Source organism: Ahaetulla prasina, chromosome 3, assembly GCF_028640845.1.
Source record: "Ahaetulla prasina isolate Xishuangbanna chromosome 3, ASM2864084v1, whole genome shotgun sequence".
Taxonomy (NCBI): domain Eukaryota; kingdom Metazoa; phylum Chordata; class Lepidosauria; order Squamata; family Colubridae; genus Ahaetulla; species Ahaetulla prasina.
This window is the reverse complement of record NC_080541.1, coordinates 124452489-124476953: the sequence shown is the minus strand read 5'-3', so window position 1 is coordinate 124476953 and position 24465 is coordinate 124452489. Positions and strand designations below refer to the sequence as shown.

General features: G+C 40.0%; 1 protein-coding gene and 1 long non-coding RNA gene across 5 annotated transcripts in view; one reads left to right on the top strand and one right to left on the bottom strand.

Annotated features, from left to right (window-relative positions):
* LOC131194239 (nuclear mitotic apparatus protein 1-like) overlaps positions 1-7792 on the top strand; it is an 8534-nt gene extending 742 nt beyond the window's left edge. Inside the window, exons 1-4 of one of the 3 annotated variants that reach the window (XM_058175009.1) lie at positions 1840-3460; positions 3629-3769; positions 4001-4134; positions 4643-7792. In XM_058175009.1, coding sequence (XP_058030992.1) covers positions 3312-3460; positions 3629-3769; positions 4001-4134; positions 4643-4656 — 438 coding nt within the window. In that variant the 5' untranslated portion in view covers positions 1840-3311 and the 3' untranslated portion in view covers positions 4657-7792. Of the gene's footprint in view, positions 1-1839; positions 3461-3628; positions 3770-4000; positions 4135-4642 lie in introns of those variants that run through there. The other 2 variants (XR_009154124.1, XM_058175008.1) reach the window with 2 other exon arrangements.
* Positions 1268-21379, bottom strand: LOC131194242 (uncharacterized). 2 transcript variants are annotated; one of them, XR_009154127.1, is made up of 4 exons: positions 20219-21379; positions 16599-16866; positions 15860-15967; positions 1268-1846 (listed from the first exon to the last, which is right to left on the bottom strand). It is a non-coding gene; the product is annotated as an uncharacterized LOC131194242 (long non-coding RNA). The 2 variants fall into 2 exon arrangements; XR_009154126.1 differs by lacking the exon at positions 1268-1846 and having other exon boundaries at positions 14102-15967.
* Between the last annotated feature and the right edge of the window lie 3086 nt (positions 21380-24465).

The following is a 24465-nucleotide window of genomic DNA, read 5'->3' as shown; positions in this document are numbered from 1 at the left end:
TTCTCTCTCTCTCTCTCTCTCTCTCTCTCTCTCTCTCTCTCTCTCTCTCTCTCTCTCTCTCTCTCTCTCTCTCTCTCTCTCTCTCTCTCTCTCTCTCTCTCTCTCTCTCTCTCTCTCTCTCTCTCTCTCTCTCTCTCTCTCTCTCTCTCTCTCTCTCTCTCTCTCTCTCTCTCTCTCTCTCTCTCTCTCTCTCTCTCTCTCTCTCTCTCTCTCTCTCTCTCTCTCTCTCTCTCTCTCTCTCTCTCTCTCTCTCTCTCTCTCTCTCTCTCTCTCTCTCTCTCTCTCTCTCTCTCTCTCTCTCTCTCTCTCTCTCTCTCTCTCTCTCTCTCTCTCTCTCTCTCTCTCTCTCTCTCTCTCTCTCTCTCTCTCTCTCTCTCTCTCTCTCTCTCTCTCTCTCTCTCTCTCTCTCTCTCTCTCTCTCTCTCTCTCTCTCTCTCTCTCTCTCTCTCTCTCACACTCACACACACAAATTGTACAGTAGGATTTTAATGACTAACAAATCTAGCTGGGGTGCATAGTGATGTCCCTCTTCCACATCTGCAGGAGCCCCAAAGTTTCTGTTCCTAGCCAGTACCCCAGTGGGAAGGAGGTGAACGTTATTACAGGTAGTCCTCGACTTATAACAAGTTTGTTAAATGACACTGTAGAAAGTTAGTACCCACCCTTCTCCTAGAAGAATGAAATATTTTGAGAAATATTAAAATGGCAGAATATGATATTTCACTAAAGGAAAAACATGATCTTGGAAAGCAGCCCCTACCTTTCTTAATAGCGCCAGGAGGACTGGGCCAGCCTATCTACAAGACAAAAGATCTTCAGCCTCATGGTGATGGGATTAAACCTCACTCAAGTTCCAAACCAGGGCAAAGTCATTCAGCCACAATAGGAAAAGCCCCTTCATTGCCTCAGTAAGCTTCAACCAAGCCTGAGACTCAGACCAACTACAAAGTTAGCTATGATCCCCGGGAGTTTGACAACCAATAGAATACATTACTTGCACAGGAACAGGAGGCTCAAGAGCAAGGCCCAAGAAAGGGTATAAATACCTCTCCCTCCCTCCCTCTCTCAACAACATCCCCATCTGAAGTTACAACAGCAGTGGAAAAAGTGACTTATGACCATCGCAGCAATCCCATGGTCATGTGATTTACATTCAGATGATTGACAACTGGCTCATATTTATGATGGTTGCAATGTCCCAGGGTCACATGACCACCCTTTGCAACCTTCTGACAGACAAAGTCAAGGAGGAACCCAGATTCACTTAACAAATGTGGCAAGAAAGGTCACTTAAGAAATGTTTCACTTAGCAACAGAAATTTTGGACTCGGTTGTGGTCGTAAGTCGAGGGAGGGGGAGGTATTTATACCCTTTCTTGGGCCTTGCTCTTGAGCTTCCTGTTCCTGTGGGCATCTGTATTTACAGATGTCCACACTTTTTTAAAAATGGCTTTCAAAAATACTTTTAAAAAAAAATTAGGAATGATTGTTATTATGAACGTATTTTATGATTATGTCTACATGCCCAACATACCCACACTTACCTTTGGAAGCTTTCTAACCTCACGTTGAGGAAGGAGGGCAGGCCACAGGTCCCTGGGCTATGCAGAGGCTATTCGAATGTAACCACATTTTGTGGTGGGAACACGAGATTGGCCTACCTTGAAAAACAGGCTTGTTGCAAAATTTCTGACACAGAATTCACTTTCATGTCCCATCAGCTGCAGCAAAAGATTCTTGTTTGAGGGACGCATTCTCATGACATCACCTCACCTCCATCTCATTTCACTCTTTTTCTAGAAACTAAGCAGTCAGTTTTAGTCACTTTTCACCAATATGGCAGCCATCTGAATTAAAGAAAAATATAATCAAATAAACAAAGAAGCTCTCAAAAGTTCCTTCATCACAGTTTTATAGTAATTTAATAAACATAATAGAATAAAAATGTAATGAACATTTTAGAACAAATTTTATTATAAAATTTACCATGAATAGTTTATCATCCTTAAAAATCGTGGATATATGAAGAATGGAGGAATTAATAGGTAGGTAGGTAGGTAGGTAGGTAGGTAGGTAGGTAGGTAGATAAATAGCTAGCTAGCTAGCTAGCTAGCTAGCTAGCTAGCTAGCTAGCTAGATAGATAGATAGATAGATAGATAGATAGATAGATAGATAGATAGATAGATAGATAGAATTCTTTATTGGCCAAGGGTGATTGGACACACAAGGAATTGTCTGGTGCATATGCTCCCAGTGTACCTAAACAGACAAGATACATTCGCTAAGAATCGTAAGGTACAACATTTAATGCTAGTCATAGGGTACAAATCAAATCAATCGTCAGGATACAGCAACAAGTTACAATCATACATTCGGAAGTGGGAGGAGATGGGTGATAGGAACGATGAGAAGATAATACAGCCATCCTCATCTTCCTATCATCATTCCTGCAGATGCAGGTTCCTTACAGCATTTTAGAAAAGATTACAAATAAATTGAACAGAGAAGCAAAGAGATTATGTATGAACTCCTTGGAAAAAAAAAGAGTGATTATCAGAAAGAATGGATTTCTCAAGAAGACAGTTGCCTGGCTAATCTCCCAGGTACACAAGATAGGAAACATGACCATATGAGCTAACTCTATTGGAAAAATGCATCAAGAGATTCTTACAAGTCTGAAAGTACAAATCTCTCACAAACTCTTAATGCCTGAAAAGTGATAGAAGATCTGTTCTGATTTTCTTCTGAAGTAGATCTGAAGAGAGCGAGGGGCCAGAGTTATATGTAAGTCTTGGCACAGTTCATCAAATCTTTACATAATTCTATTAAGTTCACACTTTCAATAAAACATTCGTAATTTCTACATTGGCAATAGGACTATCAAACAAGTGACGGAAATTATATTCTAGTAAAGTTTGGGAAATAAGGTGGGAATAGCAACAGTTGAATTTGATTTTTAAACAGAACCTTTCATGATGACTGCCTTGTGCTCCCTCATAAACGAGGAACTGCCTTAATCACTGAGGAAGCAACTTGTTGGGATATGTTGACAGTTAGACCTTTGTGAGAAGTGAGAACTTTCCCCATATTCTACATCCATAAGTTTACTTTGCTTCTGAAAATCATTTTGAATTTGTTTGTGCCTTTCGTGGAAAAAAAGAAAAATAATTGATTAAAGTATTATTTCCTATGTATTTACACACATACACACACGCGCGCGCGAAGGTATTTTTAACGTGTTGTAATTGAATAAAAAGGTTGATAATTCAAGTAAAAAAAACCCTGAGGGGGCTAATTTCTCTCCGGTCTTCATGATTTGCAGAAAGATAATGGAAATATCAAAACTTCTGGCAGAAAAAGAGGAGCTGGAATTAAAAATTCAGGAGCTTACAAATAAAAATCTACAATTGGCCAAAGAAAAAGAGAAACTTTGCGAAGAGTATGAAGAAAAGCTGAGCAGGTGAGAAAATTTTAGATAGCAACCCTATCTAAACCTTCCTTTCTCAGCTATTTTAATTAGTTTTAATTTTAAACAAGTTTAAATAAATAAAAAACCACCAAATAATCAAATCAAATTAAAAAAAGAAACGAAGGGAGCTAATTGCACTCTGCTCTTGATATTTTACAGAAAAAATAGTTCAGATGAGTCTGGGCAGCTGGAAAAACTCAGACGAGAGAATGAGAGTCTCAGCTGCAAGGTGCAGAAATACGCTGAAGAAAAAGCAGAGCTCCTACGAGAAAATAATGACCTCAAAGACGAACTTTATCGGTGAGAAATACTTAGATAGTGATCTTGACTTTTTCGTTCAAATTCAAATTTATTTATTAGATCCCCTTAGGCCAGATATACCAGATAAAAGAAATATTCCATTCTTTTATATGTACTGTATGTATAACTGACTAAGAGAAGAGCAATAGGTATAATGGCAAGCAAAAATAATGAGGAATGTAGGTAAAAAATGAAGTGGGCTAATATCTCTCTGGTTCTCATAACTTACAGAAAGACAGCAGTGATGTCAAAAATGACATTAGAAAACAAAGAGCTCCAAAATAAGGCCGAGATGGTGACATTCAAAAACCTTGAATTGACTGATGAGAAAGAGGAGCTCTGCAGAAAGTATGAAGACTGTGGAGGTGAGAAATTTGTAGATCGCCACCACTAACTTCTTGTTCCAGAATTTCATATTAGGTTCTCCTTATCGTTTCGGGCTAATTATAATAAGTTTTTTAATTTACATTTTAAACTGTACATTGTATTGTCTTTTTTACTTCTGCCTGTACACCGCCCTGAGTCCTTCGGGAGAAGGGCGGTATAAAAATCAAATCAAATCAAATCAAATAATAAATAAATAATAAATCTTAGAAAGCTTGGAAAAACCTACATTTTCCTTACTTTAGAAAGAAATGAATGAATTATGGCTCATTATACTTTTACATATACAAATCTCAGGAGTTAGTCTCATGGAAGTGAATGGGAAGATATGAATAGGAGAGATCTTTCAACCTCCAACCCAACTACCCAACAATATTTATATACTTTGAGAGTGAGAGTTTCCTGACGTCAAAGCAGTTCCCATCATTTTTAACTAAGAATGCTTTGTTGTTGGTCCAGATTCACAGCTAACATTCTGATTTTTTCCAGAGAGACACAGCTGAGGAAGGGCTGCTGCACCTTATTGATGGGCAGAGACCGGATGGACCAGAGACCTGGCAGTAGTGAGTGCAAAAGAGGCGCTGTGAGTGTCTGCCAAACAAGTGCAGATGTTGCAGAAAACAAGACAGAAGCGCAACAAGATAAAATGAAGCCTCAAATGGAATCTCAGTTAAATAAGAAATGGCTGAAAGCTTCAGTGGACAACCTCAAAATAAAAAAATCGAAGGAACCCGGGCCAAATATCCTGAGGTGGCTTCAGCAATCGCTGAAAGTCCTGAAAGAGGATTCCTCTGAACAGTACACCCTGCCCGAATGGCTTAAAGCATCCATCAGCAACCTCCCGAAGGAATGTGCTGAGGCATCCAGGGAGGATGTGAATGGTTGGCTAGAAGCATCGATAAATCATCTCCAAGAAGAAGGGCCAGAAACCTGTGATTTAGATGTGCAGGGAAGGCTTGAAGCATCTATTGTAGGCATTCAACATCTACCAAAGTCCAAGTCAAAGTTTCGACGAAGCCGAATAAAAGGGATGGCTTGAAAAATCAATAGAGAACTTCAAGAAGCAACGTCCTGAAGGATCTGTGGTGAATATATTAGAATGACTTCAAGGATCCTTAGAAAGCCTGTCACTTTCTGGAGAACCTAGACCAGTTCTTGAAAAATGGCTTCAACAATCCTTGAAAAACCTGCAAGAGGAAGGTCCTGATGTATCTAAACAAGGTGCCCCAAAATGGGTCAAAATATCTATAAAGGATCTTGAGGCAGAAGGACTTAAAACACCACATCTAGATACTCAGGAATGGCTTGAAGCCTCTTTTAAAGGCATTCGGGATCTACAGAAGTCCACGGTGGAGATGAAAAGAACTCTGAGGAATAGATGGATTGAAAAATCAATAGAAAACCTCCAGAAGCAATGTTCTGAAGGACCCGTGGAAAATATATTACAACGGCTTCAGGGATCCTTTGAAAGCTTTTCATTTTCTGAAGAACCCATACCACTTCTGGAAAAATGGCTTCAGCAATCCCTGAAAAACTTGGAAAAGGTGCTGAAACATACAAGATGTCAAAAAATGGCTTGAAATATCTATTAAGGATCTTGAGGAAGGACCTAAAACACCATACTTAGACACTCAGGAATGGCTTGAAGCCTCTATTAAAGGCATTAGGGATCTACAGAAGTCCTTCAAATCTTTGCATAGTCCTATCAAGTTCACATATTAAACACAACGTTCATAATTTCTACACTGACAATGCGATTGGCGGTTTTATCAGACAAGTGATGAAAAGTATATTCTAGAAAAGCATTCGAGATGCCAGAGATACCATTGGCACCTCAGATTCATAATTTGCAGAACGACAATGGAAATGTCAAAACTGCTGACAGAAAAAGAGGAGCTGGAATTAAAACTTCAGGAGCTTCTAAATAAAAATCTCCAACTGGAACTCTGAAAAGAGTAGGAAGAAAAGCTGAGCAGGTGAGAAAGTTTAGATAGCAACCCTGAATTTCTCTTCCTTTCTCAGCTATTTCAATTAGTTTTCGTTTTAAACCAGTTTTATGATTCAAATAAAAAAACCTAAGGGGGCTATTTCACTCTGCTCTTGACATTTTACAGGAAAAGGAGCTCAGGTGAGCCTGGGCAGCAAGACAAGCTTGGAGAGAATAAGAATCTCAGCTCCAAGGTTAAAAAATAGGCTGGAGAAAATCCACAACTCCTATGGGAAAATAATGACAAAGAAGAATTTTATAGGTGAGAAATATTTAGATAGAGCTTGACGTTCTCTTTCAAACTGAAATTTATTTATTAGAGCTCTTAGGCCAGATATACTGGATAAAAGAAAGATTCCGTTCTTTCATATGTATCTATAGGTGAATAAGAGAAGAGCAATAGATATAAAGGAATGCATAAATAATGAGGAATGTAGGTATGCTTAGGAATTCAAGTAAAAAAAGGCTAAGAGGGCTAATATCTCTCTGGTCCACATAATTTACAGAAAGAGAGCAATGGTGTCGAAACGTGACATTATAAAACGAAAAGCTCCGAATCAAGACTGAGATGCTGACGTTCAAAAATTTTGAATTGACTGACGAGAAAGAGGAGCTCTGCAGAGAGCACAAAGAAAGACTACAGAGATGAGAAATTTTTAGATTGCCACCATGAACTTCCTGTTCCAGAATTTCACCTTAGGTTCTCCTTATCTTAGAAAGATTGGACAAACCTGACATTCTCCTTACTTCAGAAAGAAATGAATGAATTATGGCTCATTATACTTTTGCATATTCAAATCTGAGGAGTTAATCTCATGGAAGTGAATGGGAACATATGTATAGGAGAGATCTTTCAATCTCCAACCCCCACTGCCCAACAATATTTATACACTTACACACAAGAGTGAGAGCTTCCTGACATCAAAACAGTTCCCATCATTTTTTAACTAAGAATACTTGGTTGTTTGTCCAGATTCACATCTAACCACCTGATTTTTCCTAGAGAGACACGACTGAGGAAGGGCTGCTGCACCTTCTTGATGGGCAGAGACCAGATGGAGCAGAAACCTAGCACTATAGAGAGCAAAAGAGTCTCTGTGAGTGTCATTACAGAAGACAAGACAGAAGCTCAAAACAAGACGAAGCCTCAAATGGTGGAACATCAATTAAATAAGAAATGCTTAAAGCTTCGGTAGACAGCCTCAAAAGCAAAACATCTGACAAACTCGAGCCAAATATCCTGAGGTGGCTTGTTTAAATGTTTAAAGACAAATCCGAAAAATGTTGGAATTGTCATCAGGCATCTGGATCATATTACCATATGTGGTGGACATGCGTTGAAGCGAAAAGATATTGGACTAAGATACACACGTGGTTGGAGAAAATGATTAAAAAGCACATAGACGTTAAGGCGGAAGTCTTTCTGTTGGGAATTATTCCTGAGATATATACTAGAGATATAAAATATTTGATTGTGAATATTATTACAACAGCCAGGATTGTGTTTGCCAAAAATTGGAAAAATGAGAAATTACCTTTGCAAGATGAAATAATTAGGAAGATGATGAAATGTGCAGAGATGAGTAAATTGACTTTTGAAATTAGAGATCAAGAAGATAAGCAATATTATAAAATATGGGATTTATTCTATAAATGGCTAGATGGGAAAATAATGACAAAGAAGAATTTTATAGGTGAGAAATATTTAGATAGAGCTTGACGTTCTCTTTCAAACTGAAATTTATTTATTTATTTATTTATTTATTTATTTATTTATTTATTTATTTATTTATTTATTTATTTATTTATTTATTTATTTATTAGAGCTCTTAGGCCAGATATACTGGATAAAAGAAAGATTCCGTTCTTTCATATGTATCTATAGGTGAATAAGAGAAGAGCAATAGATATAAAGGAATGCATAAATAATGAGGAATGTAGGTATGCTTAGGAATTCAAGTAAAAAAAGGCTAAGAGGGCTAATATCTCTCTGGTCCACATAATTTACAGAAAGAGAGCAATGGTGTCGAAACGTGACATTATAAAACGAAAAGCTCCGAATCAAGACTGAGATGCTGACGTTCAAAAATTTTGAATTGACTGACGAGAAAGAGGAGCTCTGCAGAGAGCACAAAGAAAGACTACAGAGATGAGAAATTTTTAGATTGCCACCATGAACTTCCTGTTCCAGAATTTCACCTTAGGTTCTCCTTATCTTAGAAAGATTGGACAAACCTGACATTCTCCTTACTTCAGAAAGAAATGAATGAATTATGGCTCATTATACTTTTGCATATTCAAATCTGAGGAGTTAATCTCATGGAAGTGAATGGGAACATATGTATAGGAGAGATCTTTCAATCTCCAACCCCCACTGCCCAACAATATTTATACACTTACACACAAGAGTGAGAGCTTCCTGACATCAAAACAGTTCCCATCATTTTTTAACTAAGAATACTTGGTTGTTTGTCCAGATTCACATCTAACCACCTGATTTTTCCTAGAGACACGACTGAGGAAGGGCTGCTGCACCTTCTTGATGGGCAGAGACCAGATGGAGCAGAAACCTAGCACTATAGAGAGCAAAAGAGTCTCTGTGAGTGTCATTACAGAAGACAAGACAGAAGCTCAAAACAAGACGAAGCCTCAAATGGTGGAACATCAATTAAATAAGAAATGCTTAAAGCTTCGGTAGACAGCCTCAAAAGCAAAACATCTAACAAACTCGAGCCAAATATCCTGAGGTGGCTTGTTTAAATGTTTAAAGACAAATCCGAAAAATGTTGGAATTGTCATCAGGCATCTGGATCATATTACCATATGTGGTGGACATGCGTTGAAGCGAAAAGATATTGGACTAAGATACACACGTGGTTGGAGAAAATGATTAAAAAGCACATAGACGTTAAGGCGGAAGTCTTTCTGTTGGGAATTATTCCTGAGATATATACTAGAGATATAAAATATTTGATTGTGAATATTATTACAACAGCCAGGATTGTGTTTGCCAAAAATTGGAAAAATGAGAAATTACCTTTGCAAGATGAAATAATTAGGAAGATGATGAAATGTGCAGAGATGAGTAAATTGACTTTTGAAATTAGAGATCAAGAAGATAAGCAATATTATAAAATATGGGATTTATTCTATAAATGGCTAGATGGGAAAATACGTTAGAAAAATAAAGATATATTTATGAAAGAGATGTTCATCTTGAGATTGCACAAGAAGATATGTAAACACCCCTTCAGCATATTGAAATTGTTTGATGTGAATGTTTTTTTTCTGTTTTTTTTTGTTAAAAATAAAATTTCTTTAAAAAAAAAAAAGAGGCTGGAGAGGAGCATGAGCCCCTTGACACTTTGTGTGTAAGGGAAGAAGCCAGGCTCTGCTCCTTCCATGTGAAATGGAGCATATCATCTCCATGCCAGAAGCAGCCTTTCTCCCAAGACCCTACAACAAGGATCTGCAACCTTAAACAAACAGAGCCATTTGGACCCGTTTCCCACAAAAAAGAAAACACTGGGCACCACAAAACTTGGGTCGGCGTGGCCAACTCAATGTCACTCACTCCCACCTAGTCACATGGCACCCCCCCAGCCACACCTACCCAGTCTTGGAAAATAGCTTAACCCCTTCCTCTCTGTGGCAGCCCCTCAAATATTGGAACACTGCTATCATGTCTCCCCTGATCCTTCTCTAGACTAGCCATGCCCAGTTCCTGTCACCATTCTTCATATGTTTTAGTCTCCAATCCCCTAATCATCTTAGTTGGTCTTCTCTGTACTTTTTCTAGAGTCTCAACATCTTTTTTATAGTGTGGTGACCAAAACTGGATGCAGTATTCTAGGTATGGTCTTACTAAGGCTTTAGAGAGCGGTATTGGTACCTCACTTGATCTTGATTGTATCCCTCTATTAATGCAATTTAGAATTGCATTGGCTTTTATGGCTGCCACCGCACACTGTTGGCTCGTATTTAACTGGTTGTTCACTAAGACTCCAAGATCCCTCTCATGGTTACTTCTATTAGGCCTGGTTTCACCCAGTCTGTATGTGTACAATTGGTTTTTTTTGCCTAAATGTAAGACTTTACTTTTCTCTACATTGGATTTCATTTTGTTAGACAGGGCCCAGTGTTCAAGTCTGTTGAGATCCATCTGGATCTTGAGCCTATCATCTAGGTGGGGGATGTTTGTTATTCTTGCCAGCTTAGTATCATCTGCAAATTTGGTAAGTTCCCCTTCTATTCCTCATCTAAGTTGTTTATGAAGATATTGAAGAGTACTGGGCCTAAGTCAGAACCTTGTGGTACCCCACTGCTTACGTAGTCATAGACCCATTAAGGACCACACATTGAGTACAGTTTATAAGCCAGTTACAAATCCATCTGGTTATGATGCTATCTATCCCACTTTTTTCTAGCTTACCAAGATGTAGGTTGTGGTTTACTTTGCTGAATGCCTTGCTGAAGTCAAAGTATATTATGTCCAAAATATTTTGCTCGTCTGCTGCTTTAGTCACTATGTTGAAGAATGAAATAAGATTCATTTGGCATGATCTGTTTTTAACAAATCCATGCTGATTGCTAGTTATTACTTTATTTGTTTCTAGATGTTGGCAGATCTGTTTTTTTATTATCTTTTCTAGTATCTTCCCAGGTATTGATGTTAGTCTGATTGGTCTCTAGTTTCCTGGGTCTGTTTTTTTCCCTTTTTTGAAGTTGGAAACCACATCAGCTCTTTTCCAGGCCTCTGATAGTTCCCTGATGCCAGGATTTTTGAAAGATGTGGTACAGTGGTTCTGAGATTACATCTGCCAGCACCTTTAGAACTCTGGAATGTAATCTGTGAGGTCCTGGTGATTTGTATTCAGTTGGGTTCTAAAGAGTAGTTGGGTTTATTGCTGCTGTGCCTACCTCCATACTATATGGCATCATTTCCCCTTCAGCTGCTAAACTCCATTACAGGGTTAGCGGTAGAATCCTTCAGGCTGGTGGCCCTCAAGGACTTCAGTCTCCTCGGAAGTGCTGTTGAGTCTGTGACAGTCAGAAATTCATATCCACTATGAATCTGTTACTAGCTAAAAGCCCACTAAATACCGGTACTAGCAATCGCAAACTAAATTAAGTTTTGATCCTAGGGCATTTGCAATAGGATCTAGGTGCTGAGTACATTACTATCTGTTGCATAAAATAATCTATACCCTTAAGAAGAACCACAGCATTTGGAGACTGCAACAAGGCCATTTTATAAGCATCCAGAAAATATAGAGATCACTGGGCTTCCAGCCAAAGAATTTCAGAGCCCCGACCATTCAAAGAAATAAAGATTACGCTGTAAAGGAGACAATGTTAAAGCTGTCACATGATGTCATGGATAATTAATTTATGACCCAGGAATGAAATGGCATCAGTTTGACAACATGGTGTCTGATGGAAAGACCAAGTCCACGCATGAAGTTCCACTTAAACTGATTTATTCTTAAACGGTCTATGCACAGGACACTTCTCAAGTAACAATTAGCACCTCCTTGGAGTTAGATAAGAGATAACAGAATTCAAGGAGGGTAACTCGTTAGCAGAGCAGTCTGCTAACTTGAGCAGACTACTCTGGCACTACGTATGAGGGAACGTGCATCTGTTGTTCGGGGGCAGTTACATACATGTTCCTTTTCTACGTCAGCAAATTTTAACATTTCCTGCTTCAATGTGCCTTGCCTTCCCCATTTCCCATTAGAAAGTCAGAACCAATCAGCATGCAGGAGCGCCCCTCTGCACAACCCAGAGTTGGAATTTGGGAGGTGTCAGTCTATATTGCTTCACGGTTTAGAAGCTCAAGGTACTGGAGAATCTTTGTTCCTCTTTCCCTCCATCAAATTAACTGTGTGAGATAAAGGGATGAGAAAGTGTGATGAAGTCACCCAGGAATGTCCATGTTGGACTTGAACTGGGAATCTCCTTGACTCGAATCTCCATCTAATACCTTGACTGCTGCATCTCAATTGATCTGAATTCTCAACTTCAGTGGTTTACTGAAATCTTTCCTTGTGGAACCATTCTAAAATTTCTTAGACTTAACTTAGGATCTCCAAGGAGAGCCAATGTTCTTCTGAAGCTGCCTAGAGTTTACCTGTCTTTTTCAGACCCTGTTATAAGCTGAATTGTGCCCAGATTCTTGGTATCTGCTAAGTCTTTCAGAATTTCTACCAACCCTTCCTGAAACTGGATGTTCAGAGAAATTTCATTCTACAAAGTGTGTTTTCCAAAGACAAGCATGCAAAAGAGTAAAGTCAGTCCAAGGCTTAAGAGAAGAGTCAGGTTTGTCAGCCAATCCAAGGGTCTAAGAGCCATTTGGACCCGTTTCCCACAAAAAAGAAAACCCTGGGAACCACAAAACTTGGGTTCATTCGGGATCTACAGAAGTCCACGGTGGAGATGAAAAGAACTCTGAGGAAGAGCTGGTTTGAAAAATCAATAGAAAACATCCAGAAGTAATGTTCTGAAGGACCCATGGAAAATATATTACAATGGCTTCAAGGATCCTTTGAAAGCTTTTCATTTTCTGAAAATGAAAAAATGGCTTCAGCAATCCCTGAAATACTTGAAAAAGGTTCTGAAACATACAAACAAGATGTCAAAAATGGTTTGACATGGCTGTAAATAGCTTCAAAGAGGAAGGACCTGAAGCCTCCCATTTAGGGACTAGGGAATGTCTTGAAGCATCTATTAAGGGCATCCAGGATCAAAAACAAGGAATCAAAAACAAGGAATCAAAAACAAGGATGGTAAAGAGGAAGGAGAGAGTGATTTGGGTAGAACCTGCTTGCTCTGAAAGAAACTTAAGGATGGATGGATGGATGGCTTCAAACATCCTTAGCAAGTTCCAGAAAGCATGGTTCTACTGCATCCAAAGCAGATATGTAAGCATCTCTGAAAAACTTCAGACGAGAATCCCTGGAAGAAGCCAGAAAGAATGGCTTTAGGAATCCATAGAAAATGTCCTGAAGAAATCTCGCAATATGTGAATGAGTAGCTTGAGATAGTCTTAAATCACCTCCATGACGAAGGGCCTGAAACCTCCCATGCCATCCTATCTGGTCCAAACTTGTCTCTTGTTCCTGCTGCTTCTAGTGTTAGTGGGATCAAAACGACCAAATGAACAAATGGGAAATCTATCAGGAAATATTTATTGTTTTGGTTTTCCAAAACTTCTTGGGCCTTTTTGGAGTGAGTGGCATACTGTTTCCTAATGTATGATGGTATTACAGCATGAACTTCATAACAAGCTTCATAACAAGAACTTGAAACAAGTTCCCAGGAGAATAAGGGAATTTAGAAAACAATATCGCTTTCTGACTACGGTGCTGACTAGACATAATGTTAATTTCAGGTGGCTGATGCCTGAAAATTTTATTTACCTGGCAGGAAAAAAAGATAGTGATTGGACTCACTTGATAAAGCAACGGATTTTTATGATAATCTTTTCAACACAGAAGAGGAACAGGAAATAAGAGGTGAAATAACACATAAAGGACAAGAACTATTAATGGCAGAAGGAAAATATCCACAGCAAGATCAGAGTGAAAAGGAGAAAAAAAAAAGGGTTCAGAACGAGAAGGAGCAATAGTAAACGCACCCAGAGAAGCAAGAACAACCAGGATTACAAGATCTAGATGTAAGTAAAATAATGCAAGAAGAAGTAAAGATGCTTTAGTAAAGATGCTATCAGTAAATATTAATGGGTTGAATTCCCCCACAAAAAGGAAGAAAATATTTTCAAAACTACAAAAATTAAAACTGGACATAATAGCAGTTCAAGAAGTACATTTTAAGAAAAACAAATATAAACTGTTGGAATAGTCTAAACTGGGAAATCTACTTTACTCACTAGCACAACAGGAAAAAAAAGAGGCGTGGTATTTTATGTTAAAGAGACAATAAATGCCAAACAGGTTTTCAAGATGAAGAAGGGATAGTTCTGATGTTGGAGGTGATTTTAAATAAAAAACGGATTCTCCTGGTTGCTATCTATGCACCAAACTCAAGACAAAAGGAATTCTACAAAAAAACTTCATAAAAAGATATTAAAAGCAAAATATGAAAGCATTTGTATTATGGGAGATTTCAATACAATAGTCAACGCAAATCTGGACTATAAAAGTAGTAAACAAATAAGAATACAAGAAGGACCCTACCTAGAGCCCTTACTAAAATGATAGAGAACTGTCGATACAAGATATTTGGAGAGAAATGAACCAGAAACAGAATACATTTTATTCTAACGTGCACCAATCTTGGGTCTAGAATAGATATGGTTTGGATGACCTAGGAATTGAGTGGGAATGTGCAAGAGATTGAAATAGAAACAAATTTATGGGCTGACCACAATCCAATCAAAATCAGTTGGAAGGGACAAAAGAGGAAAGTAAAATGGACTTTAAACCAATCTGTAACACTGGCCCCAAATTGATGAGAACTGAGGAATATGGAGAGGTGGCAGGGATGAAAATAAACAAAGAGAAAACCAAAGTATTAGTTAAGAACATAACAGATAAACAAAAAGAGGAACTGACAGAGAAAATTGGCCTACAGGTAGTAAAAAAGGTTAAATATCTCGGTATCTACCTAACAGCAAGGTGTGTGACAATCAAAGATGACAATTATACAAAATTAATGCAACAAATTAAATTGGACTTAGGTGACAGAATTTACAACTAAATATGACAAGGAGAGTAGCTGTCGTTAAAATGAACGTATTACCAAAAGTACTTTTCCTATTCCAAACTATACTGATAAAATTAGAAAAGAAAATTTTCAATGAATTAAATAGAATGATTTTGAAATACATTTGGCAAAGCAAAAACAAAGAATCAAATTGAAAATGTTATAGGAATCCAGATGTAATGGGGGCTTTGGACTTCCAGATTGGGAATTATATTACCAGGCGTCAGCCGTGACATGGTGAAATGAATGGGTAAATTTGAAAAATAAAAGACTACTATTAATAGAGGGACATGATTTGTAATTAGGTTGGCATGCCTTCCTTTGGTATGGTAGAAGTACGGCACATAAATATTTTCAGAGGCATTATGTTAAAAATGCATGGGGTAGTTTGAAACGAGTCCAGGTGTGATGGGAGAATGGTTTTGCTGGTACCGTACAGTGTACAGTTTGTGGTTATCATTTTATTAGTTTTTATATTTTATTGTTATGCACTGACCTGCCCAGTGATAAGATGGGTATAAGAAAGAAGCAACTTAGAACTAAGGAGAAATTTCCTGACAGTTAGAACAATTAATAAGTGGAACGACTTGCCTTCAGAAGTTGTGAATGCTCCAACACTGGAAATTTTTAAGAAAATGTTGGATAACCATCTGACTGAGATGGTATAGGGTTTCCTGCCTGGGCAGGGGGTTGGACTAGAAGGCCTCCAAGGTCCCTTCCAACTCTGATGTTATGTTATGTTATGTTAAGATGGGTATCCACGTCAGTGTCTTAAATAAAAAGGTGCCACTAATGTGTTATCTCCTGTCCAACAACAAAATCAAACTTATTCCAATTAATGAGGAATTTATATTTAGTTGATGTCAGCTGAAGGGGAAGGGGAATAAATCTCTTTGATTAGAACAGTTTGTGTGTAACAGAAGACGATGAATGAAGGCGGTTGGAAACTCCTGGGACCTCACTGCATTCAGGCAACCCAACCCAGATGTGACCTGAGTTCGATCCTCCAGGGAGATTCCTCCCAACAGTGTGGCTATTGAGACGAGCTACGCAGATTCCCTCTTGCCTTGGAATGATTGCCTCCATTGCGGGCTCTTCACCTGGAAGCAAAGAAAAGAGGAGTTAAGAGGACAACACGCAATAAGGACTGAATTCTCACTTTCTGTTGCCATTTTGCCAGCTATGAACAAGCTGGAAGAACAGAAATTATCAGGGCGCAGCAAAGGAACAATTATCAGTGGGCACTTGATTTTCAGGCCTTCTGAGCCTGTTTTTCCTCTCTCACCTGGCTCCAGAGTCTCTCTAGGAGTCTGGGGAAGACAAAAACAGTCTTCCTCACCCCAACTCCCAGATGTCCTCTGGAGGCCGAAAACGGCCCATTTGCCAACTTCAGGTCCCACCGGAATTTTCCCTTCTGCAGCGTCATTGCTTTCCAGGCAGAGTCTCCCTTGACTTCATCCACTGGAGGAGAGAGTTCTGCGCAGAGAAGCCCAAGTTGGTTATTCAGGCCAAGATTCTCCCCCTCCCACTTTCTCTCTCTCTGCAGAATTGTCTCTCCTACTGGAGACACTGCCTGGAGACTGATGACACTCAAGCAGGGAGAAAAGTCCAAGGTAACACTTCCTCGCCCCAATGCAGAATGTGCAGGCTGCCAGCTGATCGGCACATGTGCGGCAGTAACTGGAAAACTTGCTGGCCAGCACACACGCGCGTGCCGGAAACCAAAAGTACCTTGTTCGGTGCATGTATGCTCCCTGGGCAGCTCCTCTTCCTGGTTGCAGTTTTGAGGAGCGCATGTGCGGAACGCGCATGCCGAAGTGCTTCGCCATCACTGTTATAGACTGAAACTTGTGGTTGCTTCCCTCTGGTTGTTGGGTCTTGATGCTTGAGTAGAATTTCCCACAAGGTCCAACCAGAATGATTGGAATTTTTTCCCCACCTCTGGTGTACTATACTTGTTCATGGTGCTGAAAAGCCGCCTCAAGCAATCTCTTTGGATCTACAAAGAGGAAAGTTCTTAAGATCAGGAATTCCCTTGACCTGTTTTAAGTTCTTATCCCCATGCAGATAGGTAGAAAAATTTCAACTGTGGAATGAAATCCTTTTAGCTCTTAAATGGATCCTACCGATCTTGGATCTTTTTAGAAAAGTCTTCCAGATTAAATGTTTTGAGGGTTGGAATCAGATGGAATTCGGCTGCCCCTCTTCCTACAGAAGGTAACTGGCATCCTGCCAAACACATTTCTTGCTATACTGAAAGTTCATTTGACTTTCCTTTGAAAAAGGGAATTTTCCAGATTTATCCTGATCTGAAAATGCCCAGCATAATTGCCAGAACATTTTGGGCCCCTGCCCATCTGCTCTGCACAGGATTAATCGCCATTGTTTTGGGATAGTACTAGCTTTTCTTCCAGGGTCTCTGGTGGAGAAGGGGTGTCCCAACTGCCTGAGAGCTGGTCTCACCTGGCTGGTTCTTTAGGACCAAGAAAGCATCCCTCTTGGGGGCCTGAATTGTGGTCCCCAAGGGATGGAGAGAATCTGCCCAATGCTTTCTTCCTTGGAACCAGACAGAAATGGACCTTTCTAGGGCCTTTTGGTTAGAATCGGTTTTCAAACTACTAAGTGCAACAAGATCCATCAAGGAAGCCTTTGACCGGATTGACCCAGCCACCTCGCCTTCCAGCTGATAGGCCATCAGGAGTCCAGACAGACCCAAACACATGCTTGATATCTTTGAATCCTACTCACTCTCACGAGGGCTCCCTCAACCTCTCACTCCTGGCTTCCACCAGGGAGCTCCTAGCAACGTTTCCAGCAGCTTCGGAGAAATCATCCAGGCCACTGATCGTCCATGGGGGCGACCGTGGCACTCTCACCCTTGCTTGGCATGCTGGGAAGACATCCTAAAGACAGGACTCCTTCCTGGGGCTCATAAGGAGCACCCAATCTTTCCCAGCATCACTGGATCAAGTGGAAAAGAAGCCTCAAAGGAAAGAAATTCCTGTGCTGGCTGAGATTGTGACTAGGAGGGAAAGGAAGCCCCTCCCCCCCCCAAACTCTGCCTGGAGTGCGGCCTCTTTGCAAAGACCCACATTCACTCCGAGTGTGCCCCCCCCCCATTGTAGCCTGCCAACTGGAGGAGTCCCCTTCCTCGGGATGCTGCACAGCGGCTCATCCGGCATTTCGGGGAAGCAGATGTACCTCCCAGCCCTTCCCTTCCTTGCAGGATCTCCTGCAGCCTCTTGATGCTGGAGGTGAAGAGTCGGGGAAAGGACGGGTGGGGGGGGAAGAAAGGGACCCGGTGCCTTTCCTTTAGGCTGGGGAGCTAGAAAAGCGGAGGCGGGAAAAAGGCGGCGCATGCTCAGTTCCCTTTAGAAACGCGAAAGCTGCCAGGATTCCGCAGACCGCAGAGGGAGCCACCTGGTGGTCCCCGCTTGCCACGGCAGCCTATCTTGCAAGCCGGAGAAGAGGCGCGGGAAGGTTTGCAGCCCCCGCTCCACTCCGCAGGAATTACTAGGGGCAACGTTCTCTTGCGCATGCTCCGTTGGTCCTCTGAAGCTGCCGAGACGATCGGCTTCTCCTGAGAGTTCTGCGCGCGATACGAGAGTTCCCCTCGGCTGGGGTGGTGGGGTCTCTGCGAGGTTTGGACGATGCAAATTGGCTTGGCCCTCAACCCCTGAAGGGGAAGTGTGGCAGGAGGACGTGGCCCCTCCCTCTCCCTGCTTTGAACCCCTCGGGCATGTGGAGCGCCGCCTGGACTGCGCACAGGAAACTGCCGTGACTTTCAGCCGGTCTCGGAGGCTGAGGCGGGGCCGGAATCAAAGGGTCTTTCTGCATTTTCTCTTTGGCAATGCGGGGGGGCGGGGGGGCGGGAGGAGAGTCTTTGGTGCGCAAAGATGCCTCCCTTGAGAAAAGAGCGGTGAATTTTCCGATGCTGGCACAGCCGGTAGACTGATCCTGGGGTGTGTGTGTGTGTGGGGGGGGGTGTAATTAGGGATTTCTGGATTCTGTAATCTAGTATATCTGTTGGAGGTTGGAATTCTAAGGTAACTCCAATGTTCCCCTCCCCTTCTCTCTCTCTCTCACACTCACACACACAAATTGTACAGTAGGATTTTAATGACTAACAAATCTAGCTGGGGTGCATAGTGATGTCCCTCTTCCACATCTGCAGGAGCCCCAAAGTTTCTGTTCCTAGCCAGTACCCCAGTGGGAAGGAGGTGAACGTTATTACAGGTAGTCCTCGACTTATAACAAGTTTGTTAAATGACACTGTAGAAAGTTAGTACCCACCCTTCTCCTAGAAGAATGAAATATTTTGAGAAATATTAAAATGGCAGAATATGATATTTCACTAAAGGAAAAACATGATCTTGGAAAGCAGCCCCTACCTTTCTTAATAGCGCCAGGAGGACTGGGCCAGCCTATCTACAAGACAAAAGATCTTCAGCCTCATGGTGATGGGATTAAACCTCACTCAAGTTCCAAACCAGGGCAAAGTCATTCAGCCACAATAGGAAAAGCCCCTTCATTGCCTCAGTAAGCTTCAACCAAGCCTGAGACTCAGACCAACTACAAAGTTAGCTATGATCCCCGGGAGTTTGACAACCAATAGAATACATTACTTGCACAGGAACAGGAGGCTCAAGAGCAAGGCCCAAGAAAGGGTATAAATACCTCTCCCTCCCTCCCTCTCTCAACAACATCCCCATCTGAAGTTACAACAGCAGTGGAAAAAGTGACTTATGACCATTTTTCACACTTATGACCATCGCAGCAATCCCATGGTCATGTGATTTACATTCAGATGATTGACAACTGGCTCATATTTATGATGGTTGCAATGTCCCAGGGTCACATGACCACCCTTTGCAACCTTCTGACAGACAAAGTCAAGGAGGAACCCAGATTCACTTAACAACCGTGTTATTAACTTAACAACTGCAGTGATTCACTTAACAAATGTGGCAAGAAAGGTCACTTAAGAAATGTTTCACTTAGCAACAGAAATTTTGGACTCGGTTGTGGTCGTAAGTCGAGGGAGGGGGAGGTATTTATACCCTTTCTTGGGCCTTGCTCTTGAGCTTCCTGTTCCTGTGGGCATCTGTATTTACAGATGTCCACGCTTTTTTAAAAATGGCTTTCAAAAATACTTTTAAAAAGAAATTAGGAATGATTGTTATTATGAACGTATTTTATGATTATGTCTACATGCCCAACATACCCACACTTACCTTTGGAAGCTTTCTAACCTCACGTTGAGGAAGGAGGGCAGGCCACAGGTCCCTGGGCTATGCAGAGGCTATTCGAATGTAACCACATTTTGTGGTGGGAACACGAGATTGGCCTACCTTGAAAAACAGGCTTGTTGCAAAATTTCTGACACAGAATTCACTTTCATGTCCCATCAGCTGCAGCAAAAGATTCTTGTTTGAGGGACGCATTCTCATGACATCACCTCACCTCCATCTCATTTCACTCTTTTTCTAGAAACTAAGCAGTCAGTTTTAGTCACTTTTCACCAATATGGCAGCCATCTGAATTAAAGAAAAATATAATCAAATAAACAAAGAAGCTCTCAAAAGTTCCTTCATCACAGTTTTATAGTAATTTAATAAACATAATAGAATAAAAATGTAATGAACATTTTAGAACAAATTTTATTATAAAATTTACCATGAATAGTTTATCATCCTTAAAAATCGTGGATATATGAAGAATGGAGGAATTAATAGGTAGGTAGGTAGGTAGGTAGGTAGGTAGGTAGGTAGGTAGATAGATAGATAGATAGATAGATAGATAGATAGATAGATAGATAGATAGATAGATAGATAGATAGAATTCTTTATTGGCCAAGGGTGATTGGACACACAAGGAATTGTCTGGTGCATATGCTCCCAGTGTACCTAAACAGACAAGATACATTCGCTAAGAATCGTAAGGTACAACATTTAATGCTAGTCATAGGGTACAAATCAAATCAATCGTCAGGATACAGCAACAAGTTACAATCATACATTCGGAAGTGGGAGGAGATGGGTGATAGGAACGATGAGAAGATAATACAGCCATCCTCATCTTCCTATCATCATTCCTGCAGATGCAGGTTCCTTACAGCATTTTAGAAAAGATTACAAATAAATTGAACAGAGAAGCAAAGAGATTATGTATGAACTCCTTGGAAAAAAAAAGAGTGATTATCAGAAAGAATGGATTTCTCAAGAAGACAGTTGCCTGGCTAATCTCCCAGGTACACAAGATAGGAAACATGACCATATGAGCTAACTCTATTGGAAAAATGCATCAAGAGATTCTTACAAGTCTGAAAGTACAAATCTCTCACAAACTCTTAATGCCTGAAAAGTGATAGAAGATCTGTTCTGATTTTCTTCTGAAGTAGATCTGAAGAGAGCGAGGGGCCAGAGTTATATGTAAGTCTTGGCACAGTTCATCAAATCTTTACATAATTCTATTAAGTTCACACTTTCAATAAAACATTCGTAATTTCTACATTGGCAATAGGACTATCAAACAAGTGACGGAAATTATATTCTAGTAAAGTTTGGGAAATAAGGTGGGAATAGCAACAGTTGAATTTGATTTTAAACAGAACCTTTCATGATGACTGCCTTGTGCTCCCTCATAAACGAGGAACTGCCTTAATCACTGAGGAAGCAACTTGTTGGGATATGTTGACAGTTAGACCTTTGTGAGAAGTGAGAACTTTCCCCATATTCTACATCCATAAGTTTACTTTGCTTCTGAAAATCATTTTGAATTTGTTTGTGCCTTTCGTGGAAAAAAAGAAAAATAATTGATTAAAGTATTATTTCCTATGTATTTACACACATACACACACGCGCGCGCGAAGGTATTTTTAACGTGTTGTAATTGAATAAAAAGGTTGATAATTCAAGTAAAAAAAACCCTGAGGGGGCTAATTTCACTCCGGTCTTCATGATTTGCAGAAAGATAATGGAAATATCAAAACTTCTGGCAGAAAAAGAGGAGCTGGAATTAAAAATTCAGGAGCTTACAAATAAAAATCTACAATTGGCCAAAGAAAAAGAGAAACTTTGAAGAGTATGAAGAAAAGCTGAGCAGGTGAGAAAATTTTAGATAGCAACCCTATCTAAACCTTCCTTTCTCAGCTATTTTAATTAGTTTTAATTTTAAACAAGTTTAAATAAATAAAAACCACCAAATAATCAAATCAAATAATAAATAAATAAAAACCACCAAATAATCAAATCAAATCAAATCAAATCAAATCAAATAATAAATCTTAGAAAGCTTGGAAAAAAGAGTGATTATCAGAAAGAATGGATTTCTCAAGAAGACAGTTGCCTGGCTAATCTCCCAGGTACACAAGATAGGAAACATGACCATATGAGCTAACTCTATTGGAAAAATGCATCAAGAGATTCTTACAAGTCTGAAAGTACAAATCTCTCACAAACTCTTAATGCCTGAAAAGTGATAGAAGATCTGTTCTGATTTTCTTCTGAAGTAGATCTGAAGAGAGCGAGGGGCCAGAGTTATATGTAAGTCTTGGCACAGTTCATCAAATCTTTACATAATTCTATTAAGTTCACACTTTCAATAAAACATTCGTAATTTCTACATTGGCAATAGGACTATCAAACAAGTGACGGAAATTATATTCTAGTAAAGTTTGGGAAATAAGGTGGAATAGCAACAGTTGAATTTGATTTTAAACAGAACCTTTCATGATGACTGCCTTGTGCTCCCTCATAAACGAGGAACTGCCTTAATCACTGAGGAAGCAACTTGTTGGGATATGTTGACAGTTAGACCTTTGTGAGAAGTGAGAACTTTCCCCATATTCTACATCCATAAGTTTACTTTGCTTCTGAAAATCATTTTGAATTTGTTTGTGCCTTTCGTGGAAAAAAAGAAAAATAATTGATTAAAGTATTATTTCCTATGTATTTACACACATACACACACGCGCGCGCGAAGGTATTTTTAACGTGTTGTAATTGAATAAAAAGGTTGATAATTCAAGTAAAAAACCCTGAGGGGCTAATTTCTCCGGTCTTCATGATTTGCAGAAAGATAATGGAAATATCAAAACTTCTGGCAGAAAAGAGGAGCTCTGCAGAAAGTATGAAGACTGTGGAGGTGAGAAATTTGTAGATCGCCACCACTAACTTCTTGTTCCAGAATTTCATATTAGGTTCTCCTTATCGTTTCGGGCTAATTATAATAAGTTTTTTAATTTACATTTTAAACTGTACATTGTATTGTCTTTTTTACTTCTGCCTGTACACCGCCCTGAGTCCTTCGGGAGAAGGCGGTATAAAAATCAAATCAAATCAAATCAAATAATAAATAAATAATAAATCTTAGAAAGCTTGGAAAAACCTACATTTTCCTTACTTTAGAAAGAAATGAATGAATTATGGCTCATTATACTTTTACATATACAAATCTCAGGAGTTAGTCTCATGGAAGTGAATGGGAAGATATGAATAGGAGAGATCTTTCAACCTCCAACCCAACTACCCAACAATATTTATATACTTTGAGAGTGAGAGTTTCCTGACGTCAAAGCAGTTCCCATCATTTTTAACTAAGAATGCTTTGTTGTTGGTCCAGATTCACAGCTAACATTCTGATTTTTTCCAGAGAGACACAGCTGAGGAAGGGCTGCTGCACCTTATTGATGGGCAGAGACCGGATGGACCAGAGACCTGGCAGTAGTGAGTGCAAAAGAGGCGCTGTGAGTGTCTGCCAAACAAGTGCAGATGTTGCAGAAAACAAGACAGAAGCGCAACAAGATAAAATGAAGCCTCAAATGGAATCTCAGTTAAATAAGAAATGGCTGAAAGCTTCAGTGGACAACCTCAAAATAAAAAAATCGAAGGAACCCGGGCCAAATATCCTGAGGTGGCTTCAGCAATCGCTGAAAGTCCTGAAAGAGGATTCCTCTGAACAGTACACCCTGCCCGAATGGCTTAAAGCATCCATCAGCAACCTCCCGAAGGAATGTGCTGAGGCATCCAGGGAGGATGTGAATGGTTGGCTAGAAGCATCGATAAATCATCTCCAAGAAGAAGGGCCAGAAACCTGTGATTTAGATGTGCAGGGAAGGCTTGAAGCATCTATTGTAGGCATTCAACATCTACCAAAGTCCAAGTCAAAGTTTCGACGAAGCCGAATAAAAGGGATGGCTTGAAAAATCAATAGAGAACTTCAAGAAGCAACGTCCTGAAGGATCTGTGGTGAATATATTAGAATGACTTCAAGGATCCTTAGAAAGCCTGTCACTTTCTGGAGAACCTAGACCAGTTCTTGAAAAATGGCTTCAACAATCCTTGAAAAACCTGCAAGAGGAAGGTCCTGATGTATCTAAACAAGGTGCCCCAAAATGGGTCAAAATATCTATAAAGGATCTTGAGGCAGAAGGACTTAAAACACCACATCTAGATACTCAGGAATGGCTTGAAGCCTCTTTTAAAGGCATTCGGGATCTACAGAAGTCCACGGTGGAGATGAAAAGAACTCTGAGGAATAGATGGATTGAAAAATCAATAGAAAACCTCCAGAAGCAATGTTCTGAAGGACCCGTGGA